Source organism: Salmo trutta, chromosome 17 (assembly GCF_901001165.1).
Source record: "Salmo trutta chromosome 17, fSalTru1.1, whole genome shotgun sequence".
Classification (NCBI taxonomy): Eukaryota; Metazoa; Chordata; class Actinopteri; order Salmoniformes; family Salmonidae; genus Salmo; species Salmo trutta.
The window spans coordinates 28,058,145-28,078,583 of record NC_042973.1 but is presented as its reverse complement, the minus strand read 5'-3'; the positions used below and the strand labels follow the sequence as shown (position 1 = coordinate 28,078,583).

Genomic DNA, 20,439 nt, shown 5'->3' with positions numbered 1-20,439 from the left:
AAGCTATACTCAGTCACATAAGAAACATTATGTGGTCAGAGAATGTAATCATTGAACATGAATTTACATGTATATTTAATGAAAAATGTGAGTGAATTAGAAGCACGGTCCTCTCCTCTAAATCGTCTCCTTTTAGGACCAAGCATCTTCTCGACCCCTATCCTGCTTTGGCAAGGCACCAAGTAGCACAAGTACCGACTAGCCAATGGGGTTCAGGGGGAGGTCCATGAGCTCTGACCAGTCAAACACAGTCACTTTCCTTATATGGCAGCTCATCTCCATGGTAACATGTGCTAAGTTGCAGCAGTCGTGTCAAAGTTCACTATATAGAGAGCTCAGTGAGCTGATCAGAGAGAAAGCATTCTGCCAGCCAAGCTCCTACTATTCGCAATCACTTCCTAACCTCACCCTTTTTAACATATTTGATCACTTTGATTCTCTGTTATTTTTCTTATTATTTTTCCGTGCATGAAGGAGGTTCTATAGGTTGTGATCTTTTTGTTTTATTATCACCTGCTTGTCGGAGAGTTGACTTCGTATTTGACTAAAGCATTGGCTTCAGCTGCTCGCACCACCTCACAAGAAGAAAAGGGAGAAGCAGCAATATTTGTTTTACCAGTTGATAATTTTCATCAAGACTTGAGCTGGAACTTGATAGCGCTCTGCTGCTAGTGTGTAGCCTACATCAATTGTGTGTTTTATGCTGCTGTCACGTCGCCTACGTTCAACGTACTGCTCCGTTTCTTGAATAGGCTACCTCATTTCATTATCGCAATCATTTGCTATTTTTTCCCCCTTGAAAGATCTCCTGGATGGCTGACTGCAAGCGCCCCTGGACTTGGCCTCTGAGTGCAAGGCTGCGATTCAGCTCGCCATCACATCAGTTTTAAAACGTGTGCTTCGCATCGTCTAAAACAGCAATATAATTTGACATTTTCGAAGATTCAACGAACAATCGACAACAGTAGGCTTTTGGCATATTTTTTATTTTTTTTTACTATTAATTTTGATTACAGCGTGCAGCATTCTTTTGAGAAAACAAGCACCGAGAAACCAAAAACGGCAGACAAAAAGTTTCCTTACGTTGACTGATAGATATGGCAATGGTAGTGTGGAGAGGCTCCCAGGACGATGTGTCTGAGACCCAAGGTACCCTTTCTTCGCAATCACAAGGAGGACTATCCCTTCCGACCCCTCAGATGAATCTGTCAGGCTCTCAGGTCGCCCCTCCGACCCCTCAGACAACCGTCCAAGGACCCCCGAACAACACTGTACAGTCTACGCCGACAAACCAGACGATGCAGTCGGAGAAACAGCAGCCACAGCACATAGAATGCGTTGTTTGCGGGGATAAATCTAGTGGTAAACACTATGGCCAGTTTACTTGCGAGGGGTGCAAAAGCTTCTTCAAACGGAGCGTACGAAGGAACCTCAGTTACACATGCCGTGCCAACAGGAATTGTCCCATTGACCAGCACCATCGCAATCAGTGTCAGTACTGCCGCCTCAAAAAATGCCTGAAAGTTGGCATGAGACGGGAAGGTATTGGGATTTTTATTTTCTTGTTGATTTATTTGCGCTGTATGTCGTGTGCTGAATGAATTATGTAATTGTATGTGTTGCTGTCTCCCATATTCTTCTTCCATAGGCTGCGCGGCCGAAGCACGCTATGGGGCCGTCAGAATTTAGTGCTTAAGACCGATCGTAGCAAACCTTCCTTTTAGCATTCGATTGATGTGTTATATTTCTTAAACGCTATATTCATCACGTGGCCTTCACAAACAATAGTCATAAGAGTTTGGATGTAGATTATTAGTACTGAATCGTCCTCTTGGAAGAGACAAAATGGATATGCATCTGTATTTGAATACAAAAGCATATACAACGTTATTATGGCGAGTGTGGAGTGAAGAGACAGCTTGTTTAGATCCCACGCAATACGTGTCGTGTTAATCTCGACCAGAAAACTGAGCTGTACATAGAAAATGGCATATGTGTATCATTAAAACGGTTCTATTCAATGATCAGTCGAAAATAGTAGTCAAAATAAAACTAGCCGAATAGATTGCTAAGTAGGTTAAGGGTTACAAAATGCAAGGACTGCCTTGCCTTTGTGCTTCTAGTGAGCTCATGTTGTTGTAGCCAAACACCAAAATGAAAATGTAAAACCCAGATTTATAACTAGACTACTTCTAAAATGTTCCATAGAGAACCATTACTTTTCCGGGAAATATGTTTGTGTCGATCTCTACAGTAAATAACAGTCATTGTTTCTAAGTATGTAGGCTAGCCTATTTGTTGTAGCCTATGTATTGTTTTAGTTTATAATGTTGGATCCATAGATTTCATCATAGCATTTGAATAGCAAAAGTAATGTCTTAGCTGGTACATAGCATGTGTATTCCTCCAACTGCTATAGTGTAACAACATTTGACATAGCCTCCTGGTCAGGAGGATTACAATGTCTCTTGATGTGTAGAATTCAGGCATCAATATCTGCAGTTTCTCTTTTTACTGCAGCGGTGCAACGGGGACGGATGCCACCCACACAGCCACACCATGGCCAGTTCGCCTTGACAAATGGGGACCCACTGCACTGCCATTCCTACTTATCCGGATATATCTCTCTACTGCTAAGAGCGGAGCCCTACCCAACGTCCCGGTATGGCAGTCAATGCATGCAACCCAACAACATCATGGGCATCGAGAACATATGTGAACTGGCGGCCAGGATGCTGTTCAGTGCGGTGGAGTGGGCCAGGAATATCCCCTTCTTTCCAGACCTTCAGATTACTGACCAGGTGGCTCTTCTGCGGTTGACCTGGAGTGAGTTATTTGTGCTCAACGCCGCACAGTGCTCCATGCCTCTCCATGTGGCTCCACTTCTGGCGGCGGCTGGCCTACACGCCTCCCCCATGTCTGCGGACAGAGTGGTTGCCTTTATGGACCACATTAGGATCTTCCAAGAACAAGTGGAAAAGCTGAAAGTTTTGCACGTTGACTCTGCTGAATACAGCTGCTTGAAGGCAATTGTGCTCTTCACTTCAGGTAAGCTCAAAATTGCAACAACAAAAAAACAATAGAATATATCATTTCCAGTTATGCGTTTAGAGAATGTGTTTAGGTCACGTGTGCTTTGTCTTTTCCTGTTTGAAAACAATACTAGGCTAGGCATGCAATAGAATATATAAACAGTGCACATTTTCGCAAACGCCTGGCCTGTCCTAAAATCCCATAGAGGATAAAAACATAGGCCTATAGCTATCAACTGCCTGTAGGCCTATATCACTGCACTGTTGGGCATTAGTCATAAAATGGCCCACCATTTGCATTTACTGCTTGGTCAGGCATAGGCACACTTGATTCAATTTGTGTCCACTCCCATTCATGAACTTAGAGATTAATACTGAATAACAAGTTTATTCATATTAATTCCCCTTTCCCCCAATACAGCAACATGTTGTGCCCCTTCATACAGTGTCCTAAATGCGCTGTCCCAAATATATACTCTGAAAGATAACTTTGACTCACATCATAAAAGTCACTCATACGAATATTTCAGTGGAGACATGCTATCAAAAACAAACTGTCGGTATTTTTGTTGAAGTTATACTTTGAGAATAGTTTGCTTACCAATCAAATATATCGTTTATGTCGGGAATAGACATACAACGTAGCCTATTCTCGCCAGGGAGGGACCTAAATTGTAGGGAATAGCGTATTTTGTTGACGGAATAGCGTATTTTATTGAAGATTTCATTAATAAAATAACAACTTTGCCTTTCTACCACATTTAGCCTGATCACACGACGGACATTACACATATTTCGGGAAAATACTTTCATTTCCCCTCTGTTCTCTTAGGAAGATCTAGGGATCCAATACATTTTATGGTCTCCTTCCAGAACTGGGTCATGACCCAGACTACCCTCCTATATGATTAAATTACATAATTAAAGTGGGGAATAAAGAAAACGTGTGAAAATACACAAACTTACGCAGAAATAAGCAATTACTAATCTAACGTATAAGTTGTTTTTACAATAAGCCTTCAACATTTGATTATTTTTATGTAACTACTAACATTTAGCTATTGGTTTAGGCAAATTCTACAAAAATACCTGGGGGTTTAAACAGTATATCGTTGTGATAATGAATGCTTCATTTTGTCTATTTTAATCTTTATTTGATTGCATGTTTAAACAGTATATCGTTGTGATAATGAATGCTTCATTTTGTCTATTTTAATCTTTATTTGATTGCATGTAGGCTATTATGTATTCTATGAATAGGCTATGTAGACTACAAGAGTTTGCACTGCTAAGCTACATATCATTGATCCGCCATTTTTTGGGGTTATTACGGTGACTTGGTTAATACAATCGCTGTTTGTGGTTGTTTCGGTTTCTAGCCCTACTTCAAGCGAAATCACAACGCAGTAGCCGACAGAGGTCACCATGTCACAACTCTCTCACCCTGTCAGCGTACGTTCGTGCGCGAGTGTGTGTGTTTATGTGTGTTAACCCAAACTACTATTAAAATGTAAACATTTGTGATTGTAATCAACTAGGCAAGCATCGAACTCAAACAATTGCCAGTTTCCAAATATAAGGCAACAAAAAGGGAAATTTGCCTGTTCTTATTCACCGCACTACAGCGCCACTAATAATCACAGCGCCTATTGATGATTAGCCTATGCACAGGACATAAATGGTGACTAGTATTAGACAGTTTATCAAGAAAATAATGTAGGCCTACTGAATATGACATTTATGTTGATATTAGTAGCGATAACTGGCCTGTTTGATTTGACAGAGTGAAATCAAACACTAAATGTTTGATTATACATAATCACAGTTGGATTGTTTTTTGATTGTTTAATCAATATGCAATATAGGTTGTTATATTATGGCCTACAAGCACACCTAAGCGGCCACAGTCAAAATCATTCTGATTTAACACCGCAAACAGGGTGTGTTGTCTTTACATTTACAAGCAGCCCAAATGACTAAACATTGTTTGTACTTTAAGCGCACCTGTCACCGTCATATATATATATAGCCACCGAGAGGGATATTATGCATTAGTAGTGTTCTGTCGTAAATATGTGTTGATTTTTGGGTCCAGCATGATTAATGTTTGTTTTATTTTTTTCAGACGCTTGTGGCCTCTCAGATGTGGCCCATGTGGAAAGTTTGCAAGAGAAGTCCCAGTGCGCCCTGGAGGAATATGTTCGGAGCCAGTATCCCAACCAGCCAACACGATTTGGGAAGTTGTTACTTCGCTTGCCTTCACTGCGCACAGTGTCTTCATCGGTCATAGAGCAATTGTTTTTCGTCCGATTGGTAGGTAAAACCCCAATTGAAACCCTCATCAGGGATATGTTGCTTTCGGGGAGCAGTTTTAACTGGCCTTACATGTCAATTCAGTAAGCAGAAGGAATGAACAAAGGGGTTAAGAATGGTTAGTGCTTCTTTTGTAGAAGGAAAACAGCTGTTACAAGAGCTTGCTTTCACAAAGAAAGACATTGTCATAAATGACTGTGAATAAAAAAAATTGAGACATTCATCGAACTTTCAAAATGCAGATAAAAGCTCCCCGTGTCATTCGGAATAAGTTGCTACTTATCCATTTTTTAAGAAAAATAAATAAAACGAAAACAAAAATAAGGAAAATGATTTTGGTAATCCTCAAATCGAAAATGAAACTATAAAGTGCATTTAAAATGAGTATTTGGAAAAACTTAGGAGAAAAGAAAAAGTAAGTTTTCTTTTTCCAAATTAGCCTACTTGTCCTGTGTCCATGTATCTAGCTATTTTTTGTACTTTTATTTTGTTCCTCCTTTCTGGTTCCAAACCGGCCTATGTGATTCTGTAGTACAGGTGGTGTTCTTTTCTAAAACCATGACTTCTTTTGAAACAGTTAAGTAATGTAAAATGTTCTTCAAGAATTAAAACTAAATCCACAGCAATATAGGAAAAGGCTTATAAATACATGCTTAATGCTGCAAACGCACTTACTCTTAGGATGACCCACACTAAACTGGGCAAGGGAGTTTCTTTCGGTGTTCCAAGTTCAACTTTCTGATCCAGCTAAATCATTTCTCTTTCCAATTGAGAATATAGCCAAGGCTACGTGATGTTCCAGGGTTGCCCTGTTTTGCCATTGCTTAGTTGAGCCAGTCGAACCACATCAGCTCTTAATATAGAACAAGGATTCTACAAGGCACTGTCGACAGTAAAACAGCTATTACTGAACAGTGAATGAAATAGCCTGCATACTGGCAACCTATGTTTAATGAACCCCTTTCCGGCTGTATTCAACTTAGTGTGTCCCCTTATGCACCCAGTTCGAAATGTTTGGCATTCATTTGCAGACAGTTCAACAAAATTATTAAAGCCTTGAGATATGAGCTACTGAAGGGTGAGTGTGGCTTGTAAACATAGATGCACAGCTATTTTAATTGTTATGTTCATTTAGATATATTAACTACCAATGCATTGAACATTGTGTCTTGCAATGTATAGGCCTCAACATCAATCAAAACATCTAGTCATACAATACCTTATTTCGAAATTGGAAAGGTCAAGGGTCATATACCTTTTATGTAGGCCTACAGCTGGAATAGTGTTTAATAGCAGTATTATTACGATGTCCCTGAAATGTCACCCTCTCTACACTTCAAGCATTAAGTGCCTGAAAAGTAATTTCTTATCAAAACGTTGTTTAAGTATACAACTTTGGGAACACTATTAGATTTGAAACTTCAGTCTTATGCTCATGTATTTCACTTGAAAAACATTAATTAGAGGCAGTATTGTTGTAAATATAGGTCAATTCATTTCAACGAGTTTTCCTTTATACAAAGTATATGTGATTAAGAAAAACTGTGGTTGCCATTTTTTCGGTAATACAACGTCATCAATTGAGTGACAGACTTAGCTAGTAGCACTGAAAGTTATGTTTGTAATGTATATACATATTACGACAAAAATGTTTTCTTTTTCATGTATTTAGACTGTGAATGCATGGCCACAGGTCGCTAACCTATTTTATCTTTGATATATATAAATGTAAATGTTTTTGACTGTATAGATATAATCTGTGCATTCAGTACACTAGCCCTTGTATTTAAAAAAGAAACAAAACGTTCAATAATAGGCTAAGACTAAACAGGGTGAGCTGGTTTGGAAAGGAGTAGCTATTTTGACTTAGTGTTCTGCTCCTTTGGTCTGTGACAGATGCCTTGTGTGTGTGTGTGTGTGTGTGTGTGTGTGTGTGTGTGTGTGTGTGTGTGTGTGTGTGTGTGTGTGTGTGTGTGTGTGTGTGTGTAAGCTAGCAATTTTGTCCTTGTTTTTGGGGCTTTTCTTCAACACACAAGACACCATGTTGTGGTTGGACAAAAAGGGATCATATTATGTAGTTGATTGAACAGTGCTCTTTGGCTGTTCCCATGCCACATATGGACCAGAGAATGATACATGATTGTAATTATGAACAGTTTAAACTGACCCACGTTTTTATATAAATATATAAAAATATATGACTGCAGGGTATTGATAACGTATAGATACTTTTTTTATGATGATTATGATTATTAATTGCAAGTGATATATGTGAGTGTGTGTGGAAGTTTATAGTTGAACACAATTCTTGTTTGTTTGTGTTAGCTTATTGTAAACAAGCATTCTGCTGTAAATTTGTTCTTGGTATTAAATTATAATTTATGAATTGGAAAACAAAACGTTTTTTCATGTTTTTATTACTAAACAGTCAAAATAATGTGTGTGCATGTATGTGTGTGTGTATAAATGTGTGTGTGAGAGAGGGAGAGAGAGAGAGAGAGCGTGAGAGAGAGACTATTGAGTATATGCAATTATTGGCGTCAGAAATTGAAGTGAAGTTGTCCTATGTGTATCAATGCAAAGGACAAGACTGTTGGTATGTAGGCTACTATATATTTGTACAATGACATTTGAACAACGTTAACTTTTGTGCTTTAGCATGTTATATCGCATTCCTTTTGTGAACGTATAACATCTTCACGTATGGCAACACTGCAGGTACAGGCATGTCTGACTTGAATTCGTAAATAAAATGCCACTGTGGACTTTGAAAATATGTCTGAGGAGCCTTGGCTATAACTGCCCTATATTTTCACCGGCAGCAGCAAACAAGCGTCTGCTAAATTACAAAAATATCAATGTAAGAAGCAAACAAGAGAGACCATCAGTCGTTTGATTTTACTCAACTAAATACCAACCCTACCCCTATAGTTGAGTATTAGTTGAAATGTGTGTTTTCTGTAAAGGGAGATCAAGCGTGCGATCCCCCAGCCTTAAAGCTCGCCTTTAACTCAGTGTCCTATTAGTTGAGTCAATATGGCGTCTTGCAATCCAACGCATGCTACGGCTCCCCGGAGCAAATCAGTGTTCCATAATAGAAACCACATTGCTTAAGAAATAGACCCCTTCATCGAGACCCAGAGCCTCATTTAAAACTATTATCAGAGGTATCCAACTATTTCTACTGTGATTAGTAAGCAAACACTGAGTATATTGCAAAATCCTGAATTATGATTAGCCTATTTCATTACTTTTATCATGCCCATCGTCATCCCAATAGCACTCTCAAAATGATGAGTCTATTCTGTGGACAAGTTCTGTAATGAAAATAGCCTAAATGTATATTTAATACATTTAGCAGTGCGCTATTATGTTGCAACACAGGGCATTTCATTTTTCATATTATCCCAAAAAAACGTGGCCTATAATTATATTTTATATTTTTCAACTACATTAGAGATTATTATTATTATTATTACCTCTAGGCCTACTATTACTAGTCCTACTACTATACTACTACTACTACTAAGCCTACTATTACAACTACAACTGGACTACTACAGGTTACTGGTATAAGCAATAGGCAGCCCATGGGGCTAGGATATTAAAATGTAGCCTACACCAAACTGTGCAACACTTTGTCAGTGTCAGAATATGTGTAAGTAAATCTCACTTCAGCTGACTTCCTCTTATTTCTCGGATTTCAAAGACTTCCCACCATGCTCCTGTTTAATTAATGGTGAAAGTGAACTAAATATAATTATGCTGTAATTAATTCCGTTTGCCTTTGCGGTGATGGTGTAACTAAATTGTGACTAGAATGATAGGTTTATTTATGATTGGCCGTACACGAAATGTTTCAAATGTTCTTGATGCAGACATTACACTTTTCAATTTGTCTTTACAACCCTCTAAGATCTGGGACCACAGGCCAAGATGCAGTAGGCCTATACCTACAGGTACACGGAGTGTATTAAACATTAGGAACACCTGCACTTTCCATTGACCAGGTGATTCCAGGTGAAAGCAATGATCCCTTATTGATGTCACCTGTTAAAGACACTTTAATCAGTGTAGATGAAGGGGAGACAACAGGTTAAAGAAAGATTTTCAAGCTCAGATACAATTGAGAGAATGATTGTGTATGTGTGCCATTCAGAGGGGGAATGGACAACAATAAAATAATTAAGTGTCTTTGAACGCGGTCTGGTAGTAGGTGCCAGGCGCACTGGTTTGTGTGTGACAAGAACTGCACACGCTGCTGGGTTTTTCACGCTCAAGAGTTTCCCGTGTGTGTCAAGAATGGTCCACCACTCAAAGGACATCCATCCAACTTGACATAACTAACTTTTGTCCACTCAGTGTATATCCGGAAACTTTGCATGTCACTAAAACTATCATGTAGTAGTTGAGCAACTAAAGCCATTACAACTCAACAATGTCATTAAAAGGACAATATTAGTTTTCCTATTTTCTTTCGATCTTTATTTACTTTGTGCGGATAGGAATACGTTTGAAGTCATTCATGACTTCACTCAATGATTTTAGTTGACAGAGCATGTGTTGAGGTTGAACTCTATATTTTGCACTTCTGTTCTTTTATTAGCGTTGGACAACGCGCTAATGAGGTCTCCCTAATGTCACTTCCCACTGGGCACAGACGTCTCAACTTTCGACGTCTTATTTTGATTTACAATTGTTCGAGTTGTCAACTAACGTGAATTCAATGTGAAATCAACTAAACATTTCACCATTTAGGTTAAAAGTTGGGAGAAAAAAAACCGAAATGCCCTTATTTCGATTACTTTTTAAAATCTGATTTTGGGGTTGAAATGACGTGGAAACAACTTTGATTCAACCCGTTTTTGCCCACTGGGTTTTATTTCCTTGTCAACATTTTTTACTTTTGGATATGCCTGTGCCCTGCATGAGCACTGCAAATACTGCATGAGATCTGCAAAACGAACAACCAACACTGATTTGAAATCACCACAGCATTGATTGGGATATTCCTACAGTAAAGTTGTTTATTTTCTTTATATAGGCCTAGAAAAATGTCTCACGCAAGCTCGTTCAGTCAGCATGTGTTTTTGACGTTTTTAAATGTTACAGGCTACGTGTGGAAGGACATTTAGGCCAGCAGAGGCATGTGTATGTATGTAGACTATGTATTCATGTAGGCTGTGTGTATGTATGTATAACCTCATGTGCATGTGTGCGTGCTCTGCGCGTTGAGATGTAGTCCTGCAGTGTATACATTTGCAATTTCAGTGAGTGATGAAAAACGTGGGAACATTACGTCAAGGCAAAGTACCCAATGATGACCGCGTTTAAGGTCAAATTACAGCATAATTTATAGCCTTAACTGTGTTTCCTACTATTAGTATCACTATCAAAGCATTATCAAGGTGTTGCTCGGAAAACGTAGGTCAAATCTACAACGCAATCATCCAGTTCCAAAACGCTCTTGGACTAAATGTGAAAGATCTCGTGACCATAGTAGGCTAAGTTTATGATTTCGTAATCCTGCCCGTCCCACTCTTTTAGTCTGCTGTTTCTTTTTACATTTCTTTGGATTGGAAGTCATTTGATAAAGTAGCCTACACATAAAGTGATGGCCCGGCAGAACTGGCAACCCACTATTGCGACCCCCAGAGAGAGCGTAGCCTATATCTGCCACTGACTTGATTCTGAATTAGTCTCAGATATAGGCTTTGATGACAAAGAAACAAAGAAAAATCGGTCCATTTAGGCTATAGATATAAAATGGTTGTTTAATTTCTGTAAGTGCCGTGTCATGCACTAGGCTGCTCCTCTGGCCATATGAGGGGCTATTGGCCATCCAAAATTCTAGCCGAGGACTGATCTCCAGTCACTCAGAGCATGTGCGGCCCAAATCAATCTTAAATCGTCTCCCATACAAACCTAGGTGAGCCTTCCTGTCACTATCCTGTTGATAGTAGGCCAAATAGAACTAATGTCAAATAACCTGCGGGAAACCTTATTACATTTATACATGGAAATACATTATTGTTAGGCTATTATCTATTCTTGTTATTACTATTACTATTATTATAAGGCCTATTATTATTTTAAGGCCTAAACCTATTGCAATTACGCCGATGCCATATGCTTTTTCTAAATAGGCCTACTCATTTGTCAAAAACCACTCAACTTTTAACATGCGCTTAGTTCTACCGTAAACAACCCTATATTATTAAAAAAATAATCTTACATTGAAAAGTGTGTATTACAACTGCCTGTCAGCTATCTTTGTTATTTTTAATAAAGTGCTCTTAAATAGACGTGGTGCTACCGGCTTCCTGCGTTCTCTCTCTAAATGTTAGAAAATTGTGCCATCTACCCGCTATTCACAGAACTGTCACTTCCAGGACCTCCGAAGACCTCGAGCCAAATGTAACACAAAGGGAGAAACGACGAGGCTGCTGAGAGCCTTCTCTTTATACCATCACCTTAATTGCAATGAACAACTTTTAATAACATTGGACATCTAGTGCGTTTATTGATCTTAGAAATATTCCCGACTTGATTTATAAGATCTCTTATAACAACATCCAATACGTTAACGAAAGGGTTAATGTCTTCATATTATTAAAATGATTGTTTTACACATAAAGGTCGAGCTCTGTAGCACCTTACACATTGACTATCACTGGCATGTTCTCCAAAGAGTTTTGACCGCCAATGTAAGCTGTGTAGTGGCACAGGCCTATCTCACACTTAATAGCTGAATGACGATTTATTTTCTCCTTCAACGATGTTGATAGTCTACAGCAATATCATTATACATGACAGAGTTGCTGGGTATGTTGCATATCAGTCCAGTTATTAATAATGTAAACGTGCTTCTCTGAACTATTTATACACTCACTTCTGTACGAAATCCTCTTCCCCGCACTAAAAGCGAGTTGTTAGAGAAAATGCAAAAGAGAGGGGCCAGTCGACACCAAAATGGCAAAGTTCATCTCGAAAAAAACTGCACAGACTTACAAAGGGGCACAAGGCTTTGTGATTATAGAAAGGAGGGAAAAGACAGACAACTGCAGTTGAGGTAGGAGTGTGAGAGTGTGTTTTGTGTGTATGTAGCCTATATCTGAGTGTTTTAAAGATGTTCTTTGAGGCGCTTTGTGCTGACAAGGCACAAGCTCTTGCCAATGCAAGTCACGGTGGGCAACTTTGCTATCCTCTTGAAACGAATGAATATTTTCATTTAAAGTCCAATAAATCTCCATCGACAGCTATCTATTGTAGAGGAGCTCTGTGATCCCGTGTACGTGGAACAATGAAGACAGTACAATTATTTGCCGTTATAAAAAATACTATAGGACATACATAAAAGTAATTGTAATAGAGGACTAACAAACAAATGTAGGAACAAGAGTGGATGTGGGAAACCGGAGAAGAACAACTGGACAAGTAAGGCAGAATTTTGTTATTTCAAGAACACGGACAACGCACCTCCTTCTAATGTTTTTATGGAGAGAAGCATTTAGGCTACCTTTCCAAAGGTATAATAATTGTATGAAGTATGGGCCTAATTAACTGCGTGCAAAAATGATATTACATCGACATCTCAGCAATAATGTTAATACTTCTTCCTTGCTCAATGAGTAGGCTATTACGATTTTATTATGCGTTGGACATCATGTCCCTATATCTACGCCCACCTTTTCTTTCTGTTATGATAGGCCTTGAAGTAATGTGGGCTAATTCGCTGTTTACGCTCTTTCAAAAAGGCGTGCTGAGTAGGCTACTGTTGCTTTGATGTAATGGCTAGAAATTGCAAGTGACCTTGAACTGTGTCTGGGTCCGTGTTGGAGTTGGGGGGAAAGGCCTAGGCACAGATTAAGGTATATTGCTAATGCAGGCAATCCACTGTGCACAAACTGGTCGAATCAACGTTGTTTTCACGTCATTTCAACAATATAAAAACAATGTGATGACGTTGAAACGTAGAAAACGTAGAATACTGATTCGATTTGTAAAAACTTATCACTCCAAGGGAATTTCGTTTCTCCCCCCCAACTTTTCACCTAAATCCAATGACAGTGTGAGATTTTTGGTTGATTTCACGTTGAATTCACGTTAGTTGAGAACTCAACCAAATGTTAATCAAAACTAAATGTTGAACTGACTGATTGGGAAGTTAAGATACACAGCTTGAAAATCAATAGGCTATATTTGATTGCAACATCATTTTGAGAAACCAGTTCAACGTCGTGTCTTTCTTTTGGAGACCTCACCTATACAAACAGCTTTGTCCCTAATTTCTGCTGATCGAACTGTTGTTTTCCATGTCACTCTCAAAGCTGATTTAGGCCCCTCCTTGAGATATGCACCACAACCCGGAGAGGAACACCTTGCGCCGACCATGAGACTTCAAACGCTCACTTGGCAATGCTCCTTCATATCCACTGTGCACTAACCAGGCAGGAATGGTACAAATAATAGTATTTACAACATTATGTAAGGTATGCTATACCGTTTTTTTTTAAAGAAAGGCATGTCATGACTTAAATAGTTTATAATTTTCACTGATAGTAGCAAAACAAGTTAATTGATACAGTCATTATTTTGAAACTATCGTGGTGCCTGTGCTTGATGGTTTATACACATTACATCCCCTATGTTTTCAATTCAATGATTTTATTAGCCTATCAAAAATGAAAAGAGAATGTGTTTGAATTTGAAAGTAGACCATTACAAACGCTACAATCAACTTAATGCCCGTATCTCTTCAACAAAAAAGGATAACACAAATAAATGCAGTCCTATCGTTTTTGTCTGTAGAAAATTAATAGACATTTGTATTTGGAGGCCAGTTTCACAACTTTTAACAAAAACTAATTGGTTGAATGTAAGCAAAACCTGGAGAAGTGTGAGCATCCTGACTGTATCTTACTCCAACTAGGCCTAGACTACTATAGGCCTACTAGTGTACTGCTACTACTACTATGCATAGTAATAAAAATTATAATAGTTATTATAATAATAATAACATTGAGGTAGCCGTTATTATTGGTGGTGGTGATGGTAGTACTCAAGCTGTATTGGTTTAAAAAAAAAAACTATACTGTTCCCTTAAGGAGTTGTATTCCCTTTTGTGATAACAGAGGCAGCGCCGTGAGGGCAGAGCCATGTCGACAGCAACACCTAACACCACCAGTGTACCTGCACATCAGAGAGTTGTAGTCTACAGTTTGATGGCCTACTTTGAAAGAGTAAGCGGATACCGATAGCATTCGCTTTGATAGCGAAGGAAGAAACTGTCAATTCCATGGAAGCTCATTCCTCCTTTCTTATCCTGAAATCAGTAGCAGGCCCCTCGAGCAACATGTTTAGCATGGATATAACAACTTTACATAGTTGCTCGCGCTTCCGCCCCACTACCCCCCGCCGTACATGTTGAGGTGGGTATGTTGTTGATTATGGCAGGCTACTCCTTCACACGCCATCGCCCAATCTTATCAAGTGCTGAAGGAAAAGTTAGACACTGACACATATGAAGTGAGAATCAACTGCCTGTAAACTACTAATTCATAGATGTTGAAGTATGTCCACTGAACGTAATAAAGAAGGTATACGGTACATTGAACATTGACAATTTAATAACCAGGGGAATACAGCAAAGAAAAAGTGAACAAAAATCTGAATTAGGCTACAGCTTTAGGATATGACATATCAAATTGGTAAACTTATTCAGATGAAGAGAACGCAATGGTCCTTGATATAAACGACGATCCTTTCAAATACACACATATTTCAACCAAACAATGAATGTAACCTTATCGGATATCATCAAATGTGTAATAGGCATAAATACAATCTCTATATCACTGGGGTAGGTTATTGTTCAACCTTGGAAAGAATATATGGAAATCATACATGGTCGTTTTCAATGAAGGACTGAGCACAAAACTATTGTGAATTTCTCCCTTCAAAAGCGAGATGGCGCTATTTTGCAAACCAACCACCACCATGCACGCACGTGGGGACTTCATATCCCAATCCAATTCTTTGTTTCTAGATGGTCAAAGTCATGCGTTGATATGTAGACAAATTAAATATCTAACTAAAGGTTAATATGACATATAACCATAAAATATAACTTAACCAAAATCAAACAATAGCGGTTAATAGCACTATGTTGTTGACATAATAAACTGTACTTAACCACTATGTTGTTGACATAAACTGTACTTAAAAAATGCTCTCTCCTCATTCCTCCTGAGAGAAATCATGAGGACTCTTGAAAGCTATTCATATCGATGGCAACATATTTGAGACTATGGTGCATTAGAGTGAAATACATAATTTTTAATAATGTCTTATAATACTACCCTACTACTAACAAGTAGACTAATAATGGTATGTTTATATGTTTCAGATATTCTTTATAAGTACAATACCTGTCAAAAGTTTGGACACACCTACTCATTCAAGGGTTTTTCTTTATTTGTACTATTTTCTACATTGTAGAATAATAGTGAAGACATCAAAATTATGAAATAACACATATGGGATCATGTAGTAACCAAAAAAGTGTTAAACAAATACAAATATATTTTAGATTCTTCAAAGTAGCCACCCTTTGCCTTGATGACAGCTTTGCACACTCTTGGCATTCTCTCAAACAGCTTCACCTGGAATGCTTTTCCATCAGTCTTAAAGGAGTTCCCACATATGCTGAGCACTTGTTGGCTGCTTTTCCTTCGCTCTACGGTCCAACTCATCCCAAACCATCTCAATTGGGTTGATGTTGGGTGATAGTGGAGGCCAGGTCATCTGATGCAGCACTCCATCACTTTCCTTCTTGGTCAAATAACCCTTACACAGCCTGGAGGTGTGTTGGGGCATTGTCCTGTTGAAAAACAAATAAGCGCAAACCAGATGGGATGGCGTATCGCTGCAGAATGCTGTGGTAGCCATGCTGGTTAAGTGTATGTTGAATAAACAAATCACAGACAGTGTCACCAGCAAAGCACCCCCACACCATCACACCTCCTCCCCCATGCTTCACGGTGGCAAGCACACATGCAGAGATCATCCGTTCACCTACTCTGCGTCTCACAAAGTCACAGCGGTTGGAACCAAAAATCTCAAATTTGGACTCATCAGACTAAAGGACAGATTTCCACCGGTCTAATGTCCATTTCTCATGTTTCTTGGTCCAAGCTTCTTATTATTATTGGTGTACTTTAGTAGTGGTTTCTTTGCAGCAATTTGACCATGAAGGCCTGATTCACAGTCTCATCTGAACAGTTAATGTTGAGATGTGTCTGTTACTTGAACTCTGTGAAGCATTTATTTGGGCTGCAATTTCTGAGGCTGGTAACTCTAATGAACTTATCCTCTGGGTCTTCCTTTCCTGTGGCGGTCCTCATGAGAGCCAGTTTCATCATAGCGCTTGATGGTTTTTCTGACTGCACTTGAAGAAACTTTCAAAGTTTGTGACATTTTCGTATTGACTGACCATCATGTCTTAAAGTAATGATGGACTGTCATTTCTCTTTGCTTATTTGAGCTGTTCTTGCCATAATATGGACTTGGTCTTTTACCAAATAGGGCTATCTTCTGTATACCACCCCTACCTTGTCACAACACAACTGATTGGCTCAAACTCATTAAGAAGGAAAGACATTACAAGGCACACCTGTTAATTGAAATGCATTTCAGGTGACTACCTCATGAAACTGGTTGAGAGAATGCCAAGAGTGTGCAAAACTGTCAACAAGGCAAAAGGTGGTACTTTGAAGAATCTAAAATAACACTTTTTTGGTTACAAATGATTCCATATGTGTTATTCATAGTTTTGATGTCTTCACTATTATTCTACAATGTAGACAATAGTAAAAATAAAGAAAAACCCTTGAATGAGTAGGTGTGTCCAAACTTTTGATTAGTCCTGTATGTTTTCCAGTGTGGTGGTCCAACATTAGCCTACAATATTATGTATTATTTGGTGATTAAATTGAAATACTATTCATTTATGTTATTAGCTCATATTATGCTAATAGGCCTACGACGTTTTTACATTTCATTCTATCCAGGTTCAAGGTGGCACTTTTGTTTACAGAGCCATAGCCTGTAAGTACTTGAAATAAAAAAATCTAACCCAAGTAAGTAAATAAAATGCCATTTCCCCGACGGTGCAACACACACATCTCACTGTATACCTCCGAGTTCCATGCATATTGGGCAACAACATCGTTGATTCAAAGCAACTCGTATCTTCTTATTGCTATACAAATATTTGCTTAATCTTTTCAGGGTTCATGTAGGCCTAGTTTGAAGAACATTCAGTCCCAGACTGAAAATATATCACACAAAAAAACCAAATTATCCATGCACTTTTGTAATTCTAATCATCTTAATATTTTACGATTGGATCATTCTTATTGAAATAATAATAAGAAGAATAAAGTACATTGGCCTATATTTATTTATGTATGTATTTATATCCCATTGTCTTAACATTGTGACATGGAAATTGATTTGTATTCTCAACAGGAATACAAGGAAAACAGCAAATAAAATCAGAAAACAGTATAGGTTATTTTCACATGATTTTCTGAAGGACTTTTTTTGGATGAGACTGGAAACTATAGAAGCTAGTTTAAATATACAGGCATCAAATCTAGCAAATGAACCTCACTGCAATTTTATTTCCTAGCCTTAGCTCCATTTATTGAGAGGGAAACGTGATGAACATCGTTTTCATTTCAAATCCTATGTTCTGCCCTTTGTGCACAAGTTCATCAAAACTTTCCTTGACAAAACATACAGCAATTTGAAGCTGTCAAAATAGATTACAGGAAATAGTCACCGACATCTCAATAACATTGATGCACTTTGAATATTGAACATGCATTGAGACAAATTATTGTTCATTAATTAAGGAAAGTAACGACAGTATGGCGATACACAAGTTGCAGTTGAAATTATCAAAACTACTTAGGCTTACTTAATGTGCATAAACAACTTTCAAACTGAGTAAATTATATTTTATATTGATTTAAATTGTATATTGAAATTTGAACACATGGATGAGCAAATGAATTTCCCCAAAATATATGTAAATTACCATGCATTATTGACAAAATTTGTTTTTAGGATAATAATGCCAGATTCTTTATATTAAGTGCTTACAATTCAATATATAGGAGTTTTTGGACATTTTATGTACCATAAATGTCATATGTATCATCACATGCATTAATAACATAATATGATTCAGTTATCAAAAAAGACGTCTATCCATTCTAGAATATCTTAATTACCTGGACACAAAGGTAGAGACTGGACCCTGGTCTGAAAAAGAGGACTTAAATCTAGCCTTTTATATGCTTCCTTTATTATGTGCTGGACTGAGTGTGCAGCCTCTAATCGTGTCCCCTGAAGTCTCGTCCAGTCCTCTGAACTTTACAACTATATGTAAACAAGTTGTCAGTTTGGAAATAATCTTCTTAGCTTTTTTTGGAATGAAAATTAAATCTCCCAAACAGAGGAGATTTTTTTCATTCCTTGTCATTGGTGGGGCTGGACTTTGGTGGACAATAATGTGGCAATTGTTGATGCTTTGTGACCCATAAAATTTGAGGGTGGCTATTCTGGCTTTGGTATGTAATTATGCAAAACACTTTCTATAAAGACTTGCCATTCGATCTAATGATAGAGCCTGCAGTCTCATTTCAAGAGCAGGAGGGACTAACAGCACATACACTACTAGAAGGAGGGAGGGGAAAGTGACATTCAAATCAAATCAAGGCAAACTGCAAATAAGCATGCATCTGATTGTTCACAAGATGTGTGTTAGTGTGCATGTGTTTGTGTTTTTCATAGTATTTACTGAATGTAAGTGTGATCATGTACTTTCATGTACATTTAAATAGACCTACAATCAAACTACATTGAGTTGTGCAATCTTTCAAGGTGCAACCTCATTCACATACTTCCCTGTATGCATTCTTGTGAGTCAAAGTTAAGAAAAAGGATTCAAATGAGTTGGTAGTGACCATTGAGTGATGACAGTTCCACAACAAAATTTGATTCAGATATGACAAATGAACAATGTAATTTTCAATAAAAAACACCATGAGGAAATTCTGAGTTTTATTACTTTATTTCCCAGGAGTTGAAATGAGAAATGTGAGTGTAAAATGCAAAACAATGCTAACATATATTCTAGTTAATGGTTCACCAAAAAGTGAAAGGCCAGATTTCCCAGCCCCTTCTGGGCTTGCAGGCATCAGAGGTCTACTTAGGTAACTGAACAGAATACTAAGTATGAGGCTTTGACACATTTATATGGAAATATTGGTGGATTCATTGGAAGAGGACAGGACAGCATAACAGAAAAGAGACCATCCAAGGAGATGGTAGGTAGTACAGTTCAATCGTGAAACAGCACAGGATAGATATGATATAAAGATTGCATGCTGCATTTCTTTGTGGTGTGCACTATGGGGTATTCTGTGTGTATGCACATAATAAACACTTGCGCTGTCTGACAGAGGTGTGAATCTGAGAGCTTTTCTACCAAATGAAGTGCCGGCAGAGAGAGAAATAAAGAGATCTGCAGCTGTCAGGGGTCAGCCAGTCTGAGATTGCTTCGAAAGATCTTTTGAAAAAAATCACACGTTTGAAGGCTTAGTGCTTTGCTGTCTTCGCATTTCAAGCTCAGATCAGTGGAATCACAAAAAAAGAACAGGGGTTGGAAAATTGTGACGTTGGGATAGCCATAGGAAGAGTGATTTGGGAAGACATGAGACAAGCCTTTACCTGATCCCTCAGAGGAAGGTGTGGAACAGAAGATACCATTCTTACTTTTTAAACATGGATCACACAATTAAAGAAACACTGTCTCAAATGATGTCTCTTTGTGTCTGTGGGGGTGTTTGAAGGGTGTGAAAAAGTGTAAAATAGAGAAAATCAGCTCTACATACCTCCTAATTTGATTCACGGCAAAACCAATACTTTATTAACTGAAATATTGTGGATAGATGTTTCAAAAACATAGGTTTGCAATAAGATCATCAAGCAAGAACTAAGACCACAAATGGCTCGATAATTA

At 38.2% G+C, this 20,439-nt stretch overlaps 1 protein-coding gene across 2 annotated transcripts; it reads left to right on the top strand.

The window, feature by feature from the left end:
* Positions 1-322: 322 nt before the first annotated feature.
* LOC115151982 (COUP transcription factor 2) lies at positions 323-7,744 on the top strand. 2 transcript variants are annotated; one of them, XM_029696382.1, is made up of 3 exons: positions 323-1,542; positions 2,503-3,048; positions 5,158-7,744. In XM_029696382.1, exons 1-3 carry the CDS (start codon positions 1,098-1,100, stop codon positions 5,430-5,432), a joined length of 1,266 nt encoding a protein of 421 aa, XP_029552242.1. In that variant the 5' UTR covers positions 323-1,097; the 3' UTR covers positions 5,433-7,744. The 2 variants fall into 2 exon arrangements, with proteins under 2 accessions (XP_029552242.1, XP_029552243.1); XM_029696383.1 differs by having other exon boundaries at positions 324-1,542; positions 2,521-3,048.
* Positions 7,745-20,439: the final 12,695 nt, after the last annotated feature.